The sequence below is a fragment of the Punctularia strigosozonata genome (genome assembly GCF_000264995.1).
Source record: "Punctularia strigosozonata HHB-11173 SS5 unplaced genomic scaffold PUNSTscaffold_2, whole genome shotgun sequence".
Taxonomy (NCBI): domain Eukaryota; kingdom Fungi; phylum Basidiomycota; class Agaricomycetes; order Corticiales; family Punctulariaceae; genus Punctularia; species Punctularia strigosozonata.
Window position 1 is genome coordinate 1 of NW_006767434.1, and position 16,142 is coordinate 16,142.

The following is a 16,142-nucleotide window of genomic DNA, read 5'->3' on the forward strand; positions in this document are numbered from 1 at the left end:
CCTAACCTAACCTACGACCTAACCCTAACCCTAACCCTAACCCTAACCCTAACCCTAACCCTAACCCTAACCCTAACCCTAACCCTAACCCTAACCCTAACCCTAACCCTAACCCTAACCCTAACCCTAACCCTAACCCTAACCCTAACCCTAACCCTAACCCTAACCCTAACCCTAACCCTAACCCTAACTAACCCTAACCCGATTGTTCGATGAATACTGCAATATATGACGCTTCTAAAATCTTGAAAAAATGACCAGTGGGAGGGGATTGGCGAACATGATTTTTTGACATACTAACCGTGGGAAATTGATCGCTGGATAATCCTCCAGGCCCTTCTCACTGTTTTAGGAGGATATGATGAATTACGGAACGACTACCAATATAAAGTGAGGTGCGAGAACGGTTCTGGATTCAGTACTTCTGGGGCTATGCACTGACACCCCAAACATCCAAAACTGAGACGCCCGGAGGTCAGCCTGACCTCCTGGCTGGGACAGGGGTAGACTGCCCAACACCTTAAGGTCGCGTCCATTGTGATCGATATTAGGACTCGACGTTATGGCTGCACGGTGATGGCCCAATCCTTAGCCGACTGCGATTTTCATTCCGATCCGCCTGGTGCGGTGTTCACGCGTTTTTGGTATATGTGTTCGAGCCTTGTTGGAATATTGGCGCTGACTGGGAGCTTCATTCCGATTCGCGTGGCGCAGCGTTCACGCGTTTTGGCGTGGATATGTGTGGGAAGCTTGTTGGGATATGATCGTCGACTCGTTCATTCCGATCCGGATGCTGCTGTGCCTACGCGTTTCAGGATACGATAATCAGCTGGGATGTTCATTCCGATTGGCATGGTGCCGTGGTCACCCTAACCGGCTATTATCTTCGTGGAGGCATCGCTGGAATGTGACCATCCAATCGGAGTGATCGGTGGTGGCGTGGGTAATGCTTACATGCACTTTCCCGCACCGCCGCCTGTATTGATGGCCGCACCGTGGATGTCGCCCTCGTTCCGATTTGCATGATGCAGTGTCGGTGCATTCCTACGGTACATGGATCGAGGAATTATTGTCATACCGGGACCCAATCGGATAAGTGGCCTGTGCAATGCTCACATGCACTTCTCCTCACTGCTACCTGTGGTGTTTGCTGAACCGTGAGCTTATTGTCGGTCATTCGGCTTATGGAAGGTGGCAACTGGATCGGAATGATGGGCGGATACTGTACGAAACGAGAATACTGAGCGCGCGGTGTGGCATGGTCTTTCCGATCTGGGTGATACGGTAATAGTCATTTCTGCTCGTATTACGTGTCGGAAAATGGTAGAAATCTGAAGGGTCATCCGGAATGGTAGGTGTCGGTGTAAAATGGCTGTTAACTATTTTACTCTCTTTCATCTGCATTTCTGGGTAATTCCTATCGCGTGACCGGATAAGGCCGTACCGGTTCATGTGCTGTGGAGAGCAGCACAGCGAGCTCGTTCATAGCTGGTGTACAGCTTGTGCGTAATCTTGCCCCCGAGCCCTTACCCTACTTTGACATGTTAAAAGAGCCCGATTAGCCATCGGAATGTTGATATATCGCGTCGTCACCGGTTTAGCGCCCGACAGTATAACCTCAGTTCCACATAATACGTGTGAGCCCGTCTGGGGCGCCCGTCCAAGGCCATCGGAATGGAAGTATACTGGTGGTAAGGCGCCGACAGAGGAGGCCGGGCCTTGTTCCTGAAGAATGTGGTCGTGGCAAGAATGCGTTTGGTTCCCCACTCTAGATATGGGCAGGACCATCGGAATGACGACCTGGCCAGGATACGGGTTTGGAGAAACGGGGTTGACGGGTCGGAATGGTCCACCGACGTCACCTTCAGGAATAATGGGCCGCCTTGATGGTCCAACCTGACGATTCAATAGCCCTGCCTACGCGCCATCTTCCGTTCATTCCGGACGTGTGTATGTCGATTCCGGCCATGCCTGTCCGCGCACAAAACGTCTCGTTGTCATAGTAGGCTTAGGAACCTTAAGGGTTATAATACATGTAATAGGCGAACTATCCGAGGCCGGCGTTGAGTCCAGCGTTCAGCGCGGCTGATTTACCCTCCTCCCGATCAGCATGACGTACTCGCTGAGCGCGGCGACCTGATCGAAGAGGGCCTGGGTCTTCTCCGCCTGCTGAGTGCACATGTGGACCAGGACGTTGTAGAGCTCGTTCATCTTCACCATCTCGGTCGTCATGCGCTCGACGGCGGCGGAGAGATCTTTGCGATCGGCTTCGTGGTCCTCGTGCGACTTGAGGATCGCCGACAGCATTTGCTGCTGGCCCGCGATCTGACCGGGGACGGCTTCCAGAGCGCTGAGCCGACGCGCCATGTCTTCCACGCTCCTCGTAAGCGCCGATCCTACCCCTTGCAGTTCGGAGGACGTCGCTGGGCCCGGGGTCGTTGCAGCCTCGACGGACGGAACGATGGGTGCCGGAGGAGCGGCGGCCTTGCGGGGCCGGGGCTTGGGCCGCGTCTGGGCGGGAGCCCGAGGCGTAGTGTCTTCCGACACCTCCATGCTACCCGAGGCATCGACGCCTGCTCTGGATGACGGCTGTCTCATGGACTCGCGCGAGGGGTCTGCTGTCGTATCCGTCGATGGGGCCGCCTGGACGTCGCGCGCCCTCCTCTTCCCCTTGGCCTTGGAGGGCTGGGGACCGGGACGATCCGAGGCGGAATCGACCAATAGCCCAGCGCGTGGGCGCAGCGGGCCATCGGCATCGGTGTCCTGCCGTGAAAGTGAATACCGATTTCGAGACGCCGTCGGAATGAGTGACGCACCATATTATGGTCCTCCTCTTCGTTATCGGGTGGGCGGGTGGTCGTTATCTTCGGCGCCTGTGATATGCAACATCGTAAGCCGCTAAACTGCTTTCCGATTAAAGGGTTACGCACCGGTACCCCTGCCTTTGCCAGCGCGGCGGCGAATCCCGGATTGCTCCGGTGGCTTTCCAACTTCGCAATAAGCCGCTGTCGTTCTTCCGGCTCCATCGTCTCGTGGTGGGCGGCGTAGAGGAGTGGGCTGTTGCTCATTGTACAGAGGGTGCGGCTGATGAGAGATGGGCGCTGACGATGAGCAAGCCGGGGACTGTCGCTCTGGCTGACGTATCCGGCGAGAATGGCACGTGACCTCTTTCCGATCGAGGCGAATCACCTAAGTCCATATCTCCTCGGCAGTAGTCGTGGTCGCGTTTCCGAACAGCCATAAGGCCGCGGGTATTCCCTACCGCCCACGAATATTTCATTCCGAGCCCAGCAAAAGCGCATTAGATTGGATAACGAATGGGCGGGGAACGGGTAAAGCACAGAGGTTGTTTCTCTGACCGCGGTGAGAAAACACTACGTCCATAGGAACTGTATTGGGTCTCTCTCGGGTAGAACACATTCTAGTTCTATATCCCTCCATTCCGATGCCTGTCCCGGTCTGGTGCGGCCGGAACAAATGCACCATTTGTTAGGATGGTCAGTCCGATGCTATCTCGAGGGGATATGGCACCAGTCTGGGCCTCAGGGAGTGCTTGCGGTGGTATAACCCCTATCCTTCACAGAGCGTCGATTTATCCCTCTGGAAGCTACTTCTTCATTCCTCTGAGAGCCCCGCATAGCATGTCCTTCCTCGGATTCATCGTGTTACCCTCTCGGCACCAGAATCTCAAGCGACGCGCGTTGGGATCGAAAAACGATATTTTACGGTTATGCGCGTATGCTACATTCCGGATCCGTGTATCTACTTTCTAGGAACCGCCCGGCGCTTTCCCTTTCCTCCGCTCCGCTTCTCGACCCCGATGGCGCATGCCGTTTGAATGAGTCGCAGGTGGGCCTCGACCTCCCTCGAGATGTCTCGCAATGCGATTCCGATGGTGGCGCCGGCGAGGACTGCGTTTTCCTCCATTTTCTCGAGCGCTGTGTCCGAGAACGTATCCAGCGCCTTGAGAAAGCGTTGGCTGGACCTCTCGGTCAGCCGCGCCGCCTCGGTCCACTGCTCGGCCTCCGTCATGGCCGACCAATCGCCGGTGGTAGGCTCGGAATGGGGACGAGACGGCGGAGCAGAGCCTGTTGTCTGGCTCGCCCATGAGTGAGATCGGGCGGGATGGTTGAAAGGCGTCGCGACGTACCGTCTCTCCAGCGAACGGAAGCGGATCATCGAGCGAATCCGGCATCGGATTAGGCCGGCCTGATGTGCTAGGGTTCGCCTGTGCGTGTGTGGGATGGCGCGATGTGGAGGGACCGGCCTGAGACCTTTCGTATTCCTCCAGCTCTGCGGCGAGCCGGAGAAGGGTCTCCGTAGGGAGGCTTAAGAGATCTTGCGGGATGCCGGTTGACGAGGACATGGTGATGAAGAACTAGAGAAACCCGATGGAGGGCCCTTGGGCAACGACCTCACGTGACTGGCCGGATTGTCGGCCGTAACATTGCCTAACTTGCGATGGCTTGGCCCGTCATTCCGAAGCATGTATAAGTGCGCTCGATCCTTCATATGTACGTTATGGTTACAAAAAAGTTGAATAGACGTTATCGGGCGATACGGTATCTACGGAATGGCCTACAGCTCAGCCCTTCGGCGCGTTTACGCCCCAGCGCCCCCCAGCATCGGAAGGAGCTCGTCGAACCGCTCCGCGAGGTCGTCGTGCATGGTGATTAGCATCTCCACCAAAGGACTCCTCAGCTGCTCGTGGATGTCGATGAGCTCGGTGAGGAGCTCCATCTGGTATTTGAGGTTCCGCAAGACGACGGGGAGTGATCGGGACGCCTCGATTGTGGTATAGGTGACGCAGTCGCTGTCGTAACCGTCTCGGGCGCAAAACGTGCACGGCCCGTCGGCGGGCTTTCCCTCGCACTGAAGGCGCATTTTTCGGCATGGATCGCAGATCGGATGATGTGTCCGATTCTATTACCCCAGTTAGCAAGAGCAGCAAGAGGAGGTGGGGAGCGGAAGGGCGCACCGACTCCAGGAGCCACCAGGCGTACTGGATCTTCTCTCGTAGCGATCGCTCGGTCGGTTTCCTCTGTAATTTCTACGGGATAGCGGTCAACCAATTCCCTGGACAATCGGAATGAATCAGTGCGCACCTGTCTGATCCTCTTCGACCGCCTAGTCGAAGAGAGCTCCTCCTCCGCCTTTCGCTTGCTGGACGTGCTGTCGCCGCTTACCGACGTGGCAATCCCGGGGGCGGTCAGCGAGCTCTGCCTCGACGGGCCGGTACCCGCATCCGTGTTGGCCGGCTCGAGCTGCTCAAGCAGAAGGCGCAACGTTTCCGTACTGAGATCCTCCAGAGCGCTGATAGCGGATTCACTCATGGTGGGATGGTCGTTGCGGTGGGGGGAGGGAAGTATCGACGCGCGTCTGACAGTGTCCCGGTCCCGTGACGCTCCCCATTTCCGGGCTCATTCCGATCGATATTTACGTCGGTATGAAATCTTTCGTTAGGATTCATAGTACGTACGCGGGCGGAATCGATAGCAACATCGGAATGAAACGACTCGTTAGATTTCGTACTATTTACACGGGCGGCAGCGCATATCGTGAGTGCGTTAGGAGATGGCGACGGTAACACCGCTGTAGCTCAACGGAGCCGGTCAGCGCTCTGTCGAATCTGCGCCAAGTTGTCGTTTAACTTGGCGACCTCTGCGGCGAGCGTCTGCAACTTCTCGGCTTGTTCGTGGCACATGTGGAACAGCACTTGCTGCATTACCGATAGCTTCGTGATATCCCGGGTGATGTGGTCGACGGTGTCGGTGACATTCGCGTGATCCGCAGCCTGCTCCGCGTGGGCCTTGAGTACCGCGTCTGCGAACTGCTTTTGAGCAGATAGCTGCGCAGGGATCGTCTCGATGGCGCTGAGCCGAGCTGAAACATCGTTGACGCTGCGCGTGAGCGTCGACGCGAGCGCTGCGAGCTGGTGAGATGTTGCCACGGCCGTCGGCGATGCGGTATCGGCGGAATGATCCTGCGCATCGATGGGTGCGATTGGAGAGGCGGGAACTGGCGCTACGGGGGTGGAACGCTGTCGGTCTCTGGGATCCGCCGGTGTGGGGCCTTGGGCGGAAGGTGCCGCGGGCGGACGAGGCCCGTCTCTCTCAGACGGATTCCTGTCGGCCTGTCCCGCCGGGCGAGCCTTAGACGTCTGCCTTGAAGACTTTCGCGTCGCAGCCGCCGTGGTAGATATGGAGCGGGGCTGCTGGCCGTCCTGCGCTCTCGAAGTCGTTGCGGTCCTGGCGGACTGGGCGACGCGTTGATCCACGGATGCTGAGGATCGCCCGCGGCGTGCCTGCTGATTGGGGGGAGGCGGCGAGGGATCAGCGTCTATTTCCTGTCGTAAACGTTAGCTGGAACGTGGATTTGCGATCGGATTGACCGACTCACCATCTCCCGTACATCGTCCGTCCTATGGCCTTCTCCGGAGCTCGACCCGCCCAGCTTCTTGACTCGCCGGTGTCAGTAGTGCGGCGATGGCGACAGGATAATCGGAATACTCACCCCGGCCTTTGCGTGCTCTATCAGAAGCTCGAGGTAGCCTGGCCCATGACGGGCGACGAGCTGTCTTATGAGCGCCGCCTTGTCGACGTCCTCCGGGTCCTGAGTACGCGGGTTGAGGGGATCGGCGGGGTTTTTGCTCATTCTGTACGACTTTGCGTTGGTTCAATGTCTGGGTGAGCACAAGGAGGGAGGTGGACTTTGCGGGAGGCGTCGGGGGAAAGAGCACGTGACACGATTTCCATCATTGAGCCACAGGTTCCGCGTCCTGTTCTCCATTCCGGTAAGGACGCTCGTCACACGCTCACGTTTCTACGGTAGCTAGATGGTCGAGCATATATCGGAATGATTGCAGCGGCGGCTCTACAGCCTCCCGACATCGGTGACACCGCTCCCAGCCAGTTGCGAGATCGAGGCGGTGCGGTATACGCACGTGACCGGTGGAACGACGCGGCGGAATTCCAAGTCCATCTCTCTCTCGCTGTCCATTTCGCTATGCATGTGCTAGAGGAAGATCTCTCCACTCTTACACCGACCCAGCTCCAATCCTTGCTTCAGAAACTGGATCTCGCCGCGGCCGCCCCGCCTTCCGATCAACAGGCAGGTCCCTCAAGGCGTACTGGGAGACCGGAATCCGATTCCGATGGGGTGGAGGAAGCGCAATCGACGGAATGGGAGGAGGAAGGGCATGCCGAGGATACAGCTGGGCAGCCGTCAATCCGGCGTTGGCCCATCGTGACATCTTTCACGCTGCCAGATGGCCAGACCGAGCCGGCTCCGCGTCGCTCTGTGAGTGACGCCCATTCCGATTCATTCCGGATTTCTAACGCAATCGCATACAGTCGCCTATGCAGTGGGTGAGTACTGCCGCACCATTCCGCACGGACTGATCCATATAACATATGGTCTAGAGCGACGATGAGGCCATCCCACGGCCGGTCCCGGTATGTTCGCCGCTAAACGCATGGCCGACGGATACTGACGTTTTCCGCTCAGAGGAAAAGGGGCCATGTGCTCAAGGGAACAGGAGTAAGCACCTATCGTGTCATTCCGATCATACGCTCATAACACCTCACAGAAGTTTTTCGCGACACCGTGCACGAAGTGCGGCACCGCGGGGGTGCGATGCGAGATGGGCTGGTATCCGGGAGCGGCGTGCATGCGCTGCCAACGACAGAAGAGCGGGTGCGACAAGGGCAAGGGGGAGAAGGGCCTCAATCGCGGTGGGGCACGCAGGCGGCGCAGGGGCGCTGGGTCAGAGGACGTCCCTGCCGAGCCAAGGCCGACGAGGGTGCCGGAGAACGAGAATCCCAACCCTTTCCGGGCCAGCGCCGCGTCAGCTCGGCGCATCGAGGGTATCCTCGATCGATGCGCAGAACGCGTTCGAACGAGCGCGGATACTCGCGCTACGGAGATCCGGACGACGGTCGGCGCGGTGCTGCGCACCATAGAGCTTACCCATGCCGCCGGAATGATGGCAGCGGAAATCGAGCGGCGTCAGGCCCTCACGCGTTAGGACCGCTACTATATACATGTACTATATTCGATTCCGAACGCGCAAGACTTTGAGTTTGAGCGAGACGCCCATGAAAATCCGATTGACATCACGTGCCGTAATCGGATTGAACGCGCGTCGTCGTCGTCGTCGTCGGATTGAAATCCCTCCTCCAACCCTCCACTCGATAATGCAAGTATTCTTCAACAACGACAGGGTAGGTGGCGCGCCGCGTTACATATGCCAAACTGATACCCGTTGGTCCAGTGCTTGCCTTGCGTCAACGACCGGATTGAAGATTGCGTCAGGGAGCCGAACATCCCCAGCCCAAACAATGCGTGTACGCATTGCAGGCGGAAGAACGCGAACTGCGTCCGGCGGGACTCCAGGCCGGCGGTAGTCTTGCCCACCCGCGGCAAGGCTCCGGCGACGCATTCCGGCGCGCCGTACCCCACGACCGCCGAGGAGTGGGCCGCGTTCATGGCGGATACGCTCGGGCGGTGGGAGCAAAAGTTCGAGGCGCTCGGAGAGACAATCCGGAACGCTACGTTCGCCAGCGCCGACGCCACCTCCACCGTCATCGCGGATGCCGTCGCCGGAATCGTGCGGGAAACGGCGACGGCTCGAGAGCAGGTGGAGCAGTACGCCGCCGAGAACACCGCCGCGGTCGCTCGCATGAGCGAGAAGTACGAGACCGTCAACGAATTGATGGATAGGATTTCCCAAGAGATGAAGGACGCGCAAGACGACCTCCTGGATCTCGCCGAGTCGTCCAGCACGCACCAAGGGCTGCTCCACTCCCAGAGCGTGGCGCTCACCGCCATGGCCCGCGACATCCACATCTTGAAGAACAACGCGATCCTGGCCGATGCGCGATACGATTTCCTCTTCAACGCCGTGAATCGCTTCGGCCAGAGGCTCCACATCGACGTGGGGCAGCCGAGGGAGCCGCTTTTCCTCCCCTCGCCTGAGCCATCCTCACCGCCGTCCGGCTCACAAGGCCAGATCGAGAAGCTCATCGGCCGCGGCGAGGACGATGAGATGGGGAGTAGCGATCGCGGGGAGTGAGGAGGTGGCTATTATCGACGGATTCTCGGCTCGTTTTCGATGTACTAGTATAACGAATCGGATTATATGTGCGCGCTCATAGCCCGGACGGGAGTAAGATGCGGGCCCATTCCGACGGCAATAGAACATAGTATTCGAGTGCATATCCAAGACCACAACGTGAAAGGACTATACCCGACGTTGCCCGTTTCATGAACCTGGTAACATGTCAATACCGGATTGAATTTCCATTCCGATGGACCAGGACGTCGACTGTCTGGTTACCCCGCTCAGGAATGGAAATTATATGGCCCTTTTGCCACATCTGAACAGCTTAACTCATGGGTACGCCGGAAATCGGATCCTTTGGGTGCCAGAATACACGCTATCGTTTCATAAGAGGTAAGAAGTCAATGGTCCTTCGACCGGGAAGGCTCCTACTCTAGCGTTATTTCGAGTACATCGGCATAGTCCTGTTCTATGGTCTCTACGAAGAATCTGACGATGTTAGAAACCCATGGCGCTTCGGTATCACGTCTCACGAGCCAGGAAATCCAACGTTCGTACGATGGGAGGTTGTACCGGCCGCCCCATAAGGATTCCCCTCTATCCGGTAAGCGAGATATGTTCCACAGGAACGGCGTGACGATGTCGTTCCACTGACAGGATGCCCGCCAGCTATGCGTCCCCATGCGCTCGGAAGACTGGGGGATATGACAGAACCAGCAGATGCGAGGTTTTCGTGCTTCTGCCTCGTACTTGATGCCCTTTGAAAATGTCAAATAAGACTCCCTCGCGCCCGGAAAGCTGGTGATAGAACCGCAATCGAGAATCGACTCGTGGCGAGCCACGTCCGGTTTTCCCTCGCATGCGCCGGGCATAAACCAGCAACCTATGCAGCAGTCCGCGAACGGACGTAAGGCTCGCAAAATGCGCTCCTCCATGTCGGTATGAGCGGCAGACTCCGCGATCATCTTCTGATTTACTTTGCGTTGGGCTTCCGCGAAGTCGGTGACATCGCCGATCCTGGTTTGCAAAGACTCCTCGTAAAAGCACTCGTCTGGAGCCATGGACGTTGCACATTCCTTTGACCGATCTAAGGCGGTATGGATATGTCAGCGATGCGCGTCCAAGTGCCTCCTATCACGTCGGAATGCTCACCGATCTCCCCCCTGTGCTCGCAGCGGGAGCACTGCATGGCTCCGGGAACCTCTGAGCACCGTACAGCCATGACATCGACGCAGGAGGATATTATCCACCGGATACACTCCTGGCTCTTTGCGAGATCCAAGCCGAGGTTATGACCGAGCAGGTCTTCGCCGGGCGGCAAACGCTTTGGCGTGAATGAGATAGGTGCGGGCATAAAATACACCGGGCATGGTCTGCCGTCGCGTCCTCCTCTTCCGATTTGCTGTACGAGCTCCAGTATGCAAGGGAAATGATAGGCGACTACGACGCATCGGATATGGGCGTAATCGTAGCCAGCCCCAAGTGCCGAAGTCGCCACCAGCCAGCCACCAGGAGTCTCTTCGAAGGTGCGAAGCATTTCCTGTCGATCGGCTTCGAGTTTTAAGCGGGCGGGTGCGGAAAGGGACTTCTCCTCCTTGATGGCGCTCCTATAGAAGTTGCAGCCGAGATACTTGGCCACGTCGTTGCCGTAGCTTATCGAAGGGACGAATATAAGGATTCGGTCGATCGCCTCGTCGAAGCTGTCCATGGCCATTTCCAATCCGATCATCCTCTTTATGCGCGAAGGAATCAGGCTCGTCGCGAACTCGTTCTCCATGATATAACGATGCTCGGGTCGCACGGTGGGCTCCCGGATTACGATCGGATTGCTCTGGAGGAGGAGTTCGGCGAGCCTATCCTCTGCTGCCGGGGGTAGGGTAGCCGTAAGCGCTATGAGCTGAGCATTGAACATCCTTGCTTTCCACACGTTCTCCATGGACGGTCGGAAACTGATCTGCGTGAGCCTGGAGTGAGCTTCGTCCAACACGAAGCGAGTGACCGGATAGGGGGAGCCAAAGTGATGGCTGGTGATGGCCTCCTTCCAGGACGCCGATCCGATGTGATCGTAGCTGACTATGACGACTCGGGCAGAGGAGGGGATTCGTCCTTCCCTCCAGATATGGTGCTCGACGCCTGCCCGTTGCAGCTTACGCGCCGCGTCCTCCATCAAGACCTTCAGCGGAACAGCCAAGACGGTGGTAGCCTGGTCCAGAAGGCCAGCGATTATTACCGGTGTGGTCTTGCCAGCGCCTGTTCCCAGGACGACCTGCATGTCGTTGCGGCGCATAAGCATCTCGTAGATGGCCTCGCATTGACCCGTAGATCGGAAATTCGCTTCCTCCCCGTACAGGATCTGCATCTCCTTCCTGACCATGGGTTTCCAATATCGGATCTGAGCTGCCTCCGGCTGAGAGCCCTCCTGCGTGCATTGCGATTGGGGATCGTTCGCGTCTCCTGTATCGTCCTCTAGCTCAGGCGCCTGAGATACTGGAGAATCCGTCTCGATATCCAGGGGTGAGCTACGGCCGTTTTCTATCGCCAGAGTCAGACATGAGGTAACCGCGTCAATCAAACCGAAGACACTCGCCTTCACGGCTGGCACTGCCGGTTATATTCCCGTTGCCGGTTCGTGTGCTGGGACGGGGGCGACGATCTGCATGAGCTTCGTTCTGTGAGCCGAAGGATCGGATTGATGATAATACATCCCCTGCGTTCGGCGTCGATCGGATGGAGGACCATGGTGGTGATGGAACTATTTCCCTGCTCGTCCTCGAGCGTCTCGTTTTATCCCGTGACAACACAGATGGGGCCTCCGCATTCCTGCTTGCAGAGACCTGCGCAGGGTGCCGTGCGCGAGAGTCGGGATCGGAAGATGGTAGACGAGTCTTCGAACCGGATATTGTGCCCCGCACGGAGCGCAATGTTGGATCCACGTTCGCGGTGGGAGCGCATGGAACCCTAGGGCTAGACGTCGGGAGTCGCTCCCTAATATGCTCTGGGAGAACTTGAGGGAGGTGATATCAGCGAGTGTCTCGAGCGCGTTGCAATCGCGCTGCGTACCAGTGATTTCATTCCCGTCTGGCTCGCTTGCGATGGGATAGTCACCCTCTTCCAATCCTATTGCATCTCGAGGTTCATTCCGATGCGCGATTGATTTCACGGCTGCCTTAACCGCGCTCGTGATCTCTTCACGGATTGCCCGCAGGATTTGATCGGAAAGGCCCGTATCTATGGCCGCTTTTTGAAGTTCCTCTCGAACGACGGTTCTGATGGTATCCTGCAGCATCCTGTCCGAGTCTTCCTTCTTCTTTGTGCAATCCCGAAAGTGCCCTGCCACGCAGAGGGACTCGAACTCCAAGGTACCGCACCGATCGAACGGAAGTAGTACCCCTGCCGGAACGACCCTCATAACGACTTGCCACTGAGCGGCCCGCTCGAAGCTTGCCTGCAGCAGATGCCCGCTGTACTGCCCATCGGACGTGTTCGATCGCGCGTATATCCGGCGGTCAACGTTGTCGCTATGCCCCATGCCCATGGCGTCTATGTGCTCGAGGTTGAGCTGGGTCTCCACCTCAAGGGTAACGCCGTGGAGGGCCATGTGATCGCGTCGGAAAGCCTTCAGAGCGTGTCGTTTTGCGTTCACGCCCAGGGGAGCCCCGCATACCTTCATCCCTTGCTCGGACATGACGGTGCTGAGAGCCTCCGGATCGAAGGGCTGCCCCTTGAAGTCGGAGAATATCAAACGCTGATACCCCTCGCCGGCCTTGGGATCGGCTGGCCACAGCTTCTTCGAGAGCCAGGCCGCGAAGGGTCGGTAAACCGCCAAGACTTTGACAAGGAGGTCGGCCGTGAATGCGTCGAGCGGGCGAGGGACCTCCTTCTGATAGGCGGTGGAGTGTCCCTGTTTCCGATACTGAGTGGTGATAGTGAGGTATTTTCCGAAGAAGCGAAGGCCTCGTATGGAGTCGGCGTATGGCCCGTTAAGATATTCGAGGGATACCAGCTCGGTGAGCCTTGGGGGAGGGCCGCTCAGGTCCATCGTCATGATGAGGAGATTTCGTTCGAGGTCGGCCAAGGATCGGAGCCATTCGAATCCGTGCGCCACGTCTACCTGGAGTTCCTCGAGATCGGACTCGTCCGGGCTGATAAACATCCACTTTCGAGCGGTGGGATCGGACATGATGGCGTCGAAAAACATGATCTTGCTGTGTAGCGACCGGTTCCTGGGATCGGAAAGGAACGAGTAGCCCTGGCTCCTCGAGGTCATGTCGTCCTTGAACGCAGATATGACTACGCCCACGGGACATCCTAGAGAGGTCTTGACGTCGGCGGCCTTTGTCCACGCCTGAAGGCTGGCATAGAGGGCGTGAAGGTTACGGAGAGTGATCTCATGCCCTTTGTGGACGAGCGAGGTGAATCCGACCGGATCCGTCCAGATAATGTTCACCTCCATCTGGCTGCTCATGGCGACGTCGGTGATGAGGTGCCCCTGAGACTTCATGACCCCGAACGCGCTGCGACCTCCGCTGGTGTAGAACTCGCGGATGCTCAACGCCGCCATCTCCAGGTCCCTTGCCGATGGACTCGCCGCTTCGAGGTATATTTCCTGAAGGGCGCACAGTCGGATTGCGTATTGCATGTGGGAGAGAAGCGGTGTAACGTGGACGGCCTCTTTGAATTGGCCGTTGGGTCGGATAGATAGCAAGATGATGCAACGCATGACGGGGTGCGGAATGGCGTTGTCGGTCGTCTGGAGATGATCCCAAGCACGAAGAAATAACCCGCTGAAGATGTGGTGCATCAACAGCATCAGCGGATCCTCGAAGGACACCGTCGTTGCGTTCATTCCGACGGTGGATTCGAGCGCCTTTCGAAGCGTCTCGAGGTCCTCTGAATTGGGAGGGCAGCCGGGGATGGAATAGGCGGTAGGATCCGACGTGTCTTGCCTCAGGATCATGAGCAGCAGGGCTGCCACGGTGCGGGAATATTTTGCGAGGCTCGCCGCTTCTTGGAGAGCCTTGAAAGGCTTGTGCTCGAGTCTGAGGAGCGTAGGATTAGATACAGCAACGGATCCTCGGAAGAAGCGGGCTGAAACTTACTCCGACTGCGCATCGGCCGTGACCAGAAGTTGCAGGACGATCGGCGGACAGTTGGGGATGAGGGACTCGCATTTCTTCAGGTACTGAAACACAAGCCCTGAAACGCCTGCTAGAGGATCGGAATGCTGATTCGGCGCGTCCACGAGCCGGCACAGATCGTAGCTGTTGTAACCCTGGACGTGCTCTGGCCATTTCAACGCTGTGAGCCAGTAGGGTATGAGCTTGGGACTGGCGCCGAGAGAGACCTCGTTCATCTGCTGCATCTCGTCTCTGATTCGTTGAAGCCTGTCCACGCCGGGCTGAGCTTCGGCGTCGGAAAGATACGGTCCCGTCACGAGGAATCGTGTCTTGTAGTCGAGCGGGACCAGAGACTGCACGTATTGCACGAAATGCAGCTGGGCCGTTTCGTCGTCGGCTTGCCTGGGTGGCCGAGCACAGTCCTTGTGGGAGGCAGAGTAGTGCTTGCGCAAGCGATTCTTGTAGTTTGTCGAGAAGAAACGGCAGGGTGTGCCGTCTGCCAACCTCTCCTTGCACGCAAAACCCTTGGTAGACTGGACGCACTGGAACGGGCCCGTCCAATGAAGTGTAGGCGGATCGGGGAGCTCGGCAAGGAGGTAGGGATGATCGGAAACCGTCCGATGAAACTGCTGTTCGACCAACTGCCATGCCGCTCCGTAACGCGGGAGATGTTGCCGGACATGTTCCAATGCCGTACCGGTGCCTAGGCAGCGGCTGCAGCTCGTGCAGACCAGCAATCGCAAGGGCTCGTTGATTACCAGGTTTATGGAGTCCAAGATGGCGCACCGTCGGATTTGACCCTCCTATCCCACGCACGATCACCGTTAGCGTCGGAATGAAACATATATCGATAGCTTACCTTTTTATAAACGGTGGTAATCTTCTCTGGCTGGCTCTCTACGTCCGGGCTCATTGCAGAGCTCTGTTGTGACCAGCCGATGATTAGTAAGGTAACTGCACCCCACCATACGACCGATGCTCACCGGATGCATCGAACCGTGTGAAGGCGTTTCTTGCTCAGGGTTCTGGCATTCCTAGCGTTCCAAGGAGGTCAGAAATGTCGCAATCTCGGACGGTTAGGAATGACGTACCGAGCTCTCGTCGTGCTCTGGGATGACGCTTTCGGCCGGACTGGAGGGGCGTGAAGCATATCCCTTTTGATAAAATTCAATATCATGTCCTCAATCTCACGAACGATGTGCCTACCGTCCCTAGACTCTGCGCTCGGGGATTATCTTCCTGTGGTTCCCCAACCCTTCCTGCGTCTTGCACGGCACCCTTATCGTGATTGATCTTCATCCTAGCGGTTAAACCAGGCTGACGCTTCGATGAAGCCTGCTCGGAGACCGTCAGCTGTGAATCGCATGGAACTCGGCCTCGTGCTCTAACCGTATGCTGGACCCCCTGTGCTTTTGTCATCGAAGGGGTCTCCGGTACCGACTCATCCTGCCGAGAAAAACTCAGACATAGTCGACCTTTTATGAAGAAGTATATGCTCACTGATGGCCCGGGACCCCTTGCAAGAGATCGGAAATGCGTAGACGCTTGGCCATTGCTGATCGTCCGGCTTGTCGGAATCACTGGAACCGAAGGGCCGCTCAATACGAGCGCTGTAGAGCCGCATTTGGATCGGGCCTGCTCGGAAAGACCCGCAAAAACCCCCTGAGATTCACGTTAGTCGTTTCGACTAGAAAATCGGCGATTCGTGGGGAATTGCACACCTTCGGATCCCAAGGTCGACTTGCGCCTCCTGGCAAGTGAACGTGCCTTCGGAATGACTCGTTGTTTTGGAACGTATGGCCGTGGGGGTTGAAGTTGCAATAGCAGACGTACGAAGCGTCCGGCGCACGAGTGAATCTGACCTTCGTCTCGTCCTTGAATAGGAGTTCTATTTCGGTAGCGCACTTGCGTCGATGGGCCGACAACTGCTTTCCGTTTTCAAACCGCTGCCGGCACACGACGCA

At 57.4% G+C, this 16,142-nt stretch overlaps 7 protein-coding genes across 7 annotated transcripts; 2 read left to right on the plus strand and 5 right to left on the minus strand.

Annotated features, from left to right (window-relative positions):
* Window positions 1-2,076: 2,076 nt before the first annotated feature.
* Window positions 2,077-3,068, minus strand: PUNSTDRAFT_130384 (uncharacterized protein; the record flags this gene model as incomplete). The annotated part of the gene is made up of 3 exons (XM_007379616.1): window positions 2,077-2,763; window positions 2,817-2,873; window positions 2,931-3,068. The coding sequence occupies 3 exons, from the start codon at window positions 3,066-3,068 to the stop codon at window positions 2,077-2,079; spliced, it is 882 nt and encodes a 293-aa protein (XP_007379678.1).
* Window positions 3,069-3,762: 694 nt separating this feature from the next.
* PUNSTDRAFT_41874 (uncharacterized protein) lies at window positions 3,763-4,366 on the minus strand (the record flags this gene model as incomplete). Its single annotated transcript, XM_007379617.1, has 2 exons — window positions 3,763-4,095; window positions 4,151-4,366. The coding sequence occupies 2 exons, from the start codon at window positions 4,364-4,366 to the stop codon at window positions 3,763-3,765; spliced, it is 549 nt and encodes a 182-aa protein (XP_007379679.1).
* Window positions 4,367-4,602: 236 nt separating this feature from the next.
* On the minus strand, window positions 4,603-5,333 carry PUNSTDRAFT_130386 (uncharacterized protein; the record flags this gene model as incomplete). The annotated part of the gene is made up of 3 exons (XM_007379618.1): window positions 4,603-4,923; window positions 4,979-5,050; window positions 5,106-5,333. 3 exons carry the CDS (start codon window positions 5,331-5,333, stop codon window positions 4,603-4,605), a joined length of 621 nt encoding a protein of 206 aa, XP_007379680.1.
* Window positions 5,334-5,599: 266 nt separating this feature from the next.
* On the minus strand, window positions 5,600-6,654 carry PUNSTDRAFT_130387 (uncharacterized protein; the record flags this gene model as incomplete). The annotated part of the gene is made up of 3 exons (XM_007379619.1): window positions 5,600-6,346; window positions 6,400-6,456; window positions 6,514-6,654. 3 exons carry the CDS (start codon window positions 6,652-6,654, stop codon window positions 5,600-5,602), a joined length of 945 nt encoding a protein of 314 aa, XP_007379681.1.
* A 351-nt stretch (window positions 6,655-7,005) lies between these two features.
* PUNSTDRAFT_130388 (uncharacterized protein) lies at window positions 7,006-8,026 on the plus strand (the record flags this gene model as incomplete). The annotated part of the gene is made up of 5 exons (XM_007379620.1): window positions 7,006-7,299; window positions 7,353-7,367; window positions 7,422-7,454; window positions 7,507-7,539; window positions 7,589-8,026. The coding sequence occupies 5 exons, from the start codon at window positions 7,006-7,008 to the stop codon at window positions 8,024-8,026; spliced, it is 813 nt and encodes a 270-aa protein (XP_007379682.1).
* A 169-nt stretch (window positions 8,027-8,195) lies between these two features.
* Window positions 8,196-9,073, plus strand: PUNSTDRAFT_130389 (uncharacterized protein; the record flags this gene model as incomplete). The annotated part of the gene is made up of 2 exons (XM_007379621.1): window positions 8,196-8,222; window positions 8,273-9,073. 2 exons carry the CDS (start codon window positions 8,196-8,198, stop codon window positions 9,071-9,073), a joined length of 828 nt encoding a protein of 275 aa, XP_007379683.1.
* Window positions 9,074-9,489: 416 nt separating this feature from the next.
* Window positions 9,490-15,597, minus strand: PUNSTDRAFT_41877 (P-loop containing nucleoside triphosphate hydrolase protein; the record flags this gene model as incomplete). Its single annotated transcript, XM_007379622.1, has 9 exons — window positions 9,490-10,148; window positions 10,214-11,593; window positions 12,122-14,100; window positions 14,161-14,981; window positions 15,038-15,100; window positions 15,162-15,212; window positions 15,270-15,332; window positions 15,385-15,531; window positions 15,568-15,597. The coding sequence occupies 9 exons, from the start codon at window positions 15,595-15,597 to the stop codon at window positions 9,490-9,492; spliced, it is 5,193 nt and encodes a 1,730-aa protein (XP_007379684.1).
* Window positions 15,598-16,142: the final 545 nt, after the last annotated feature.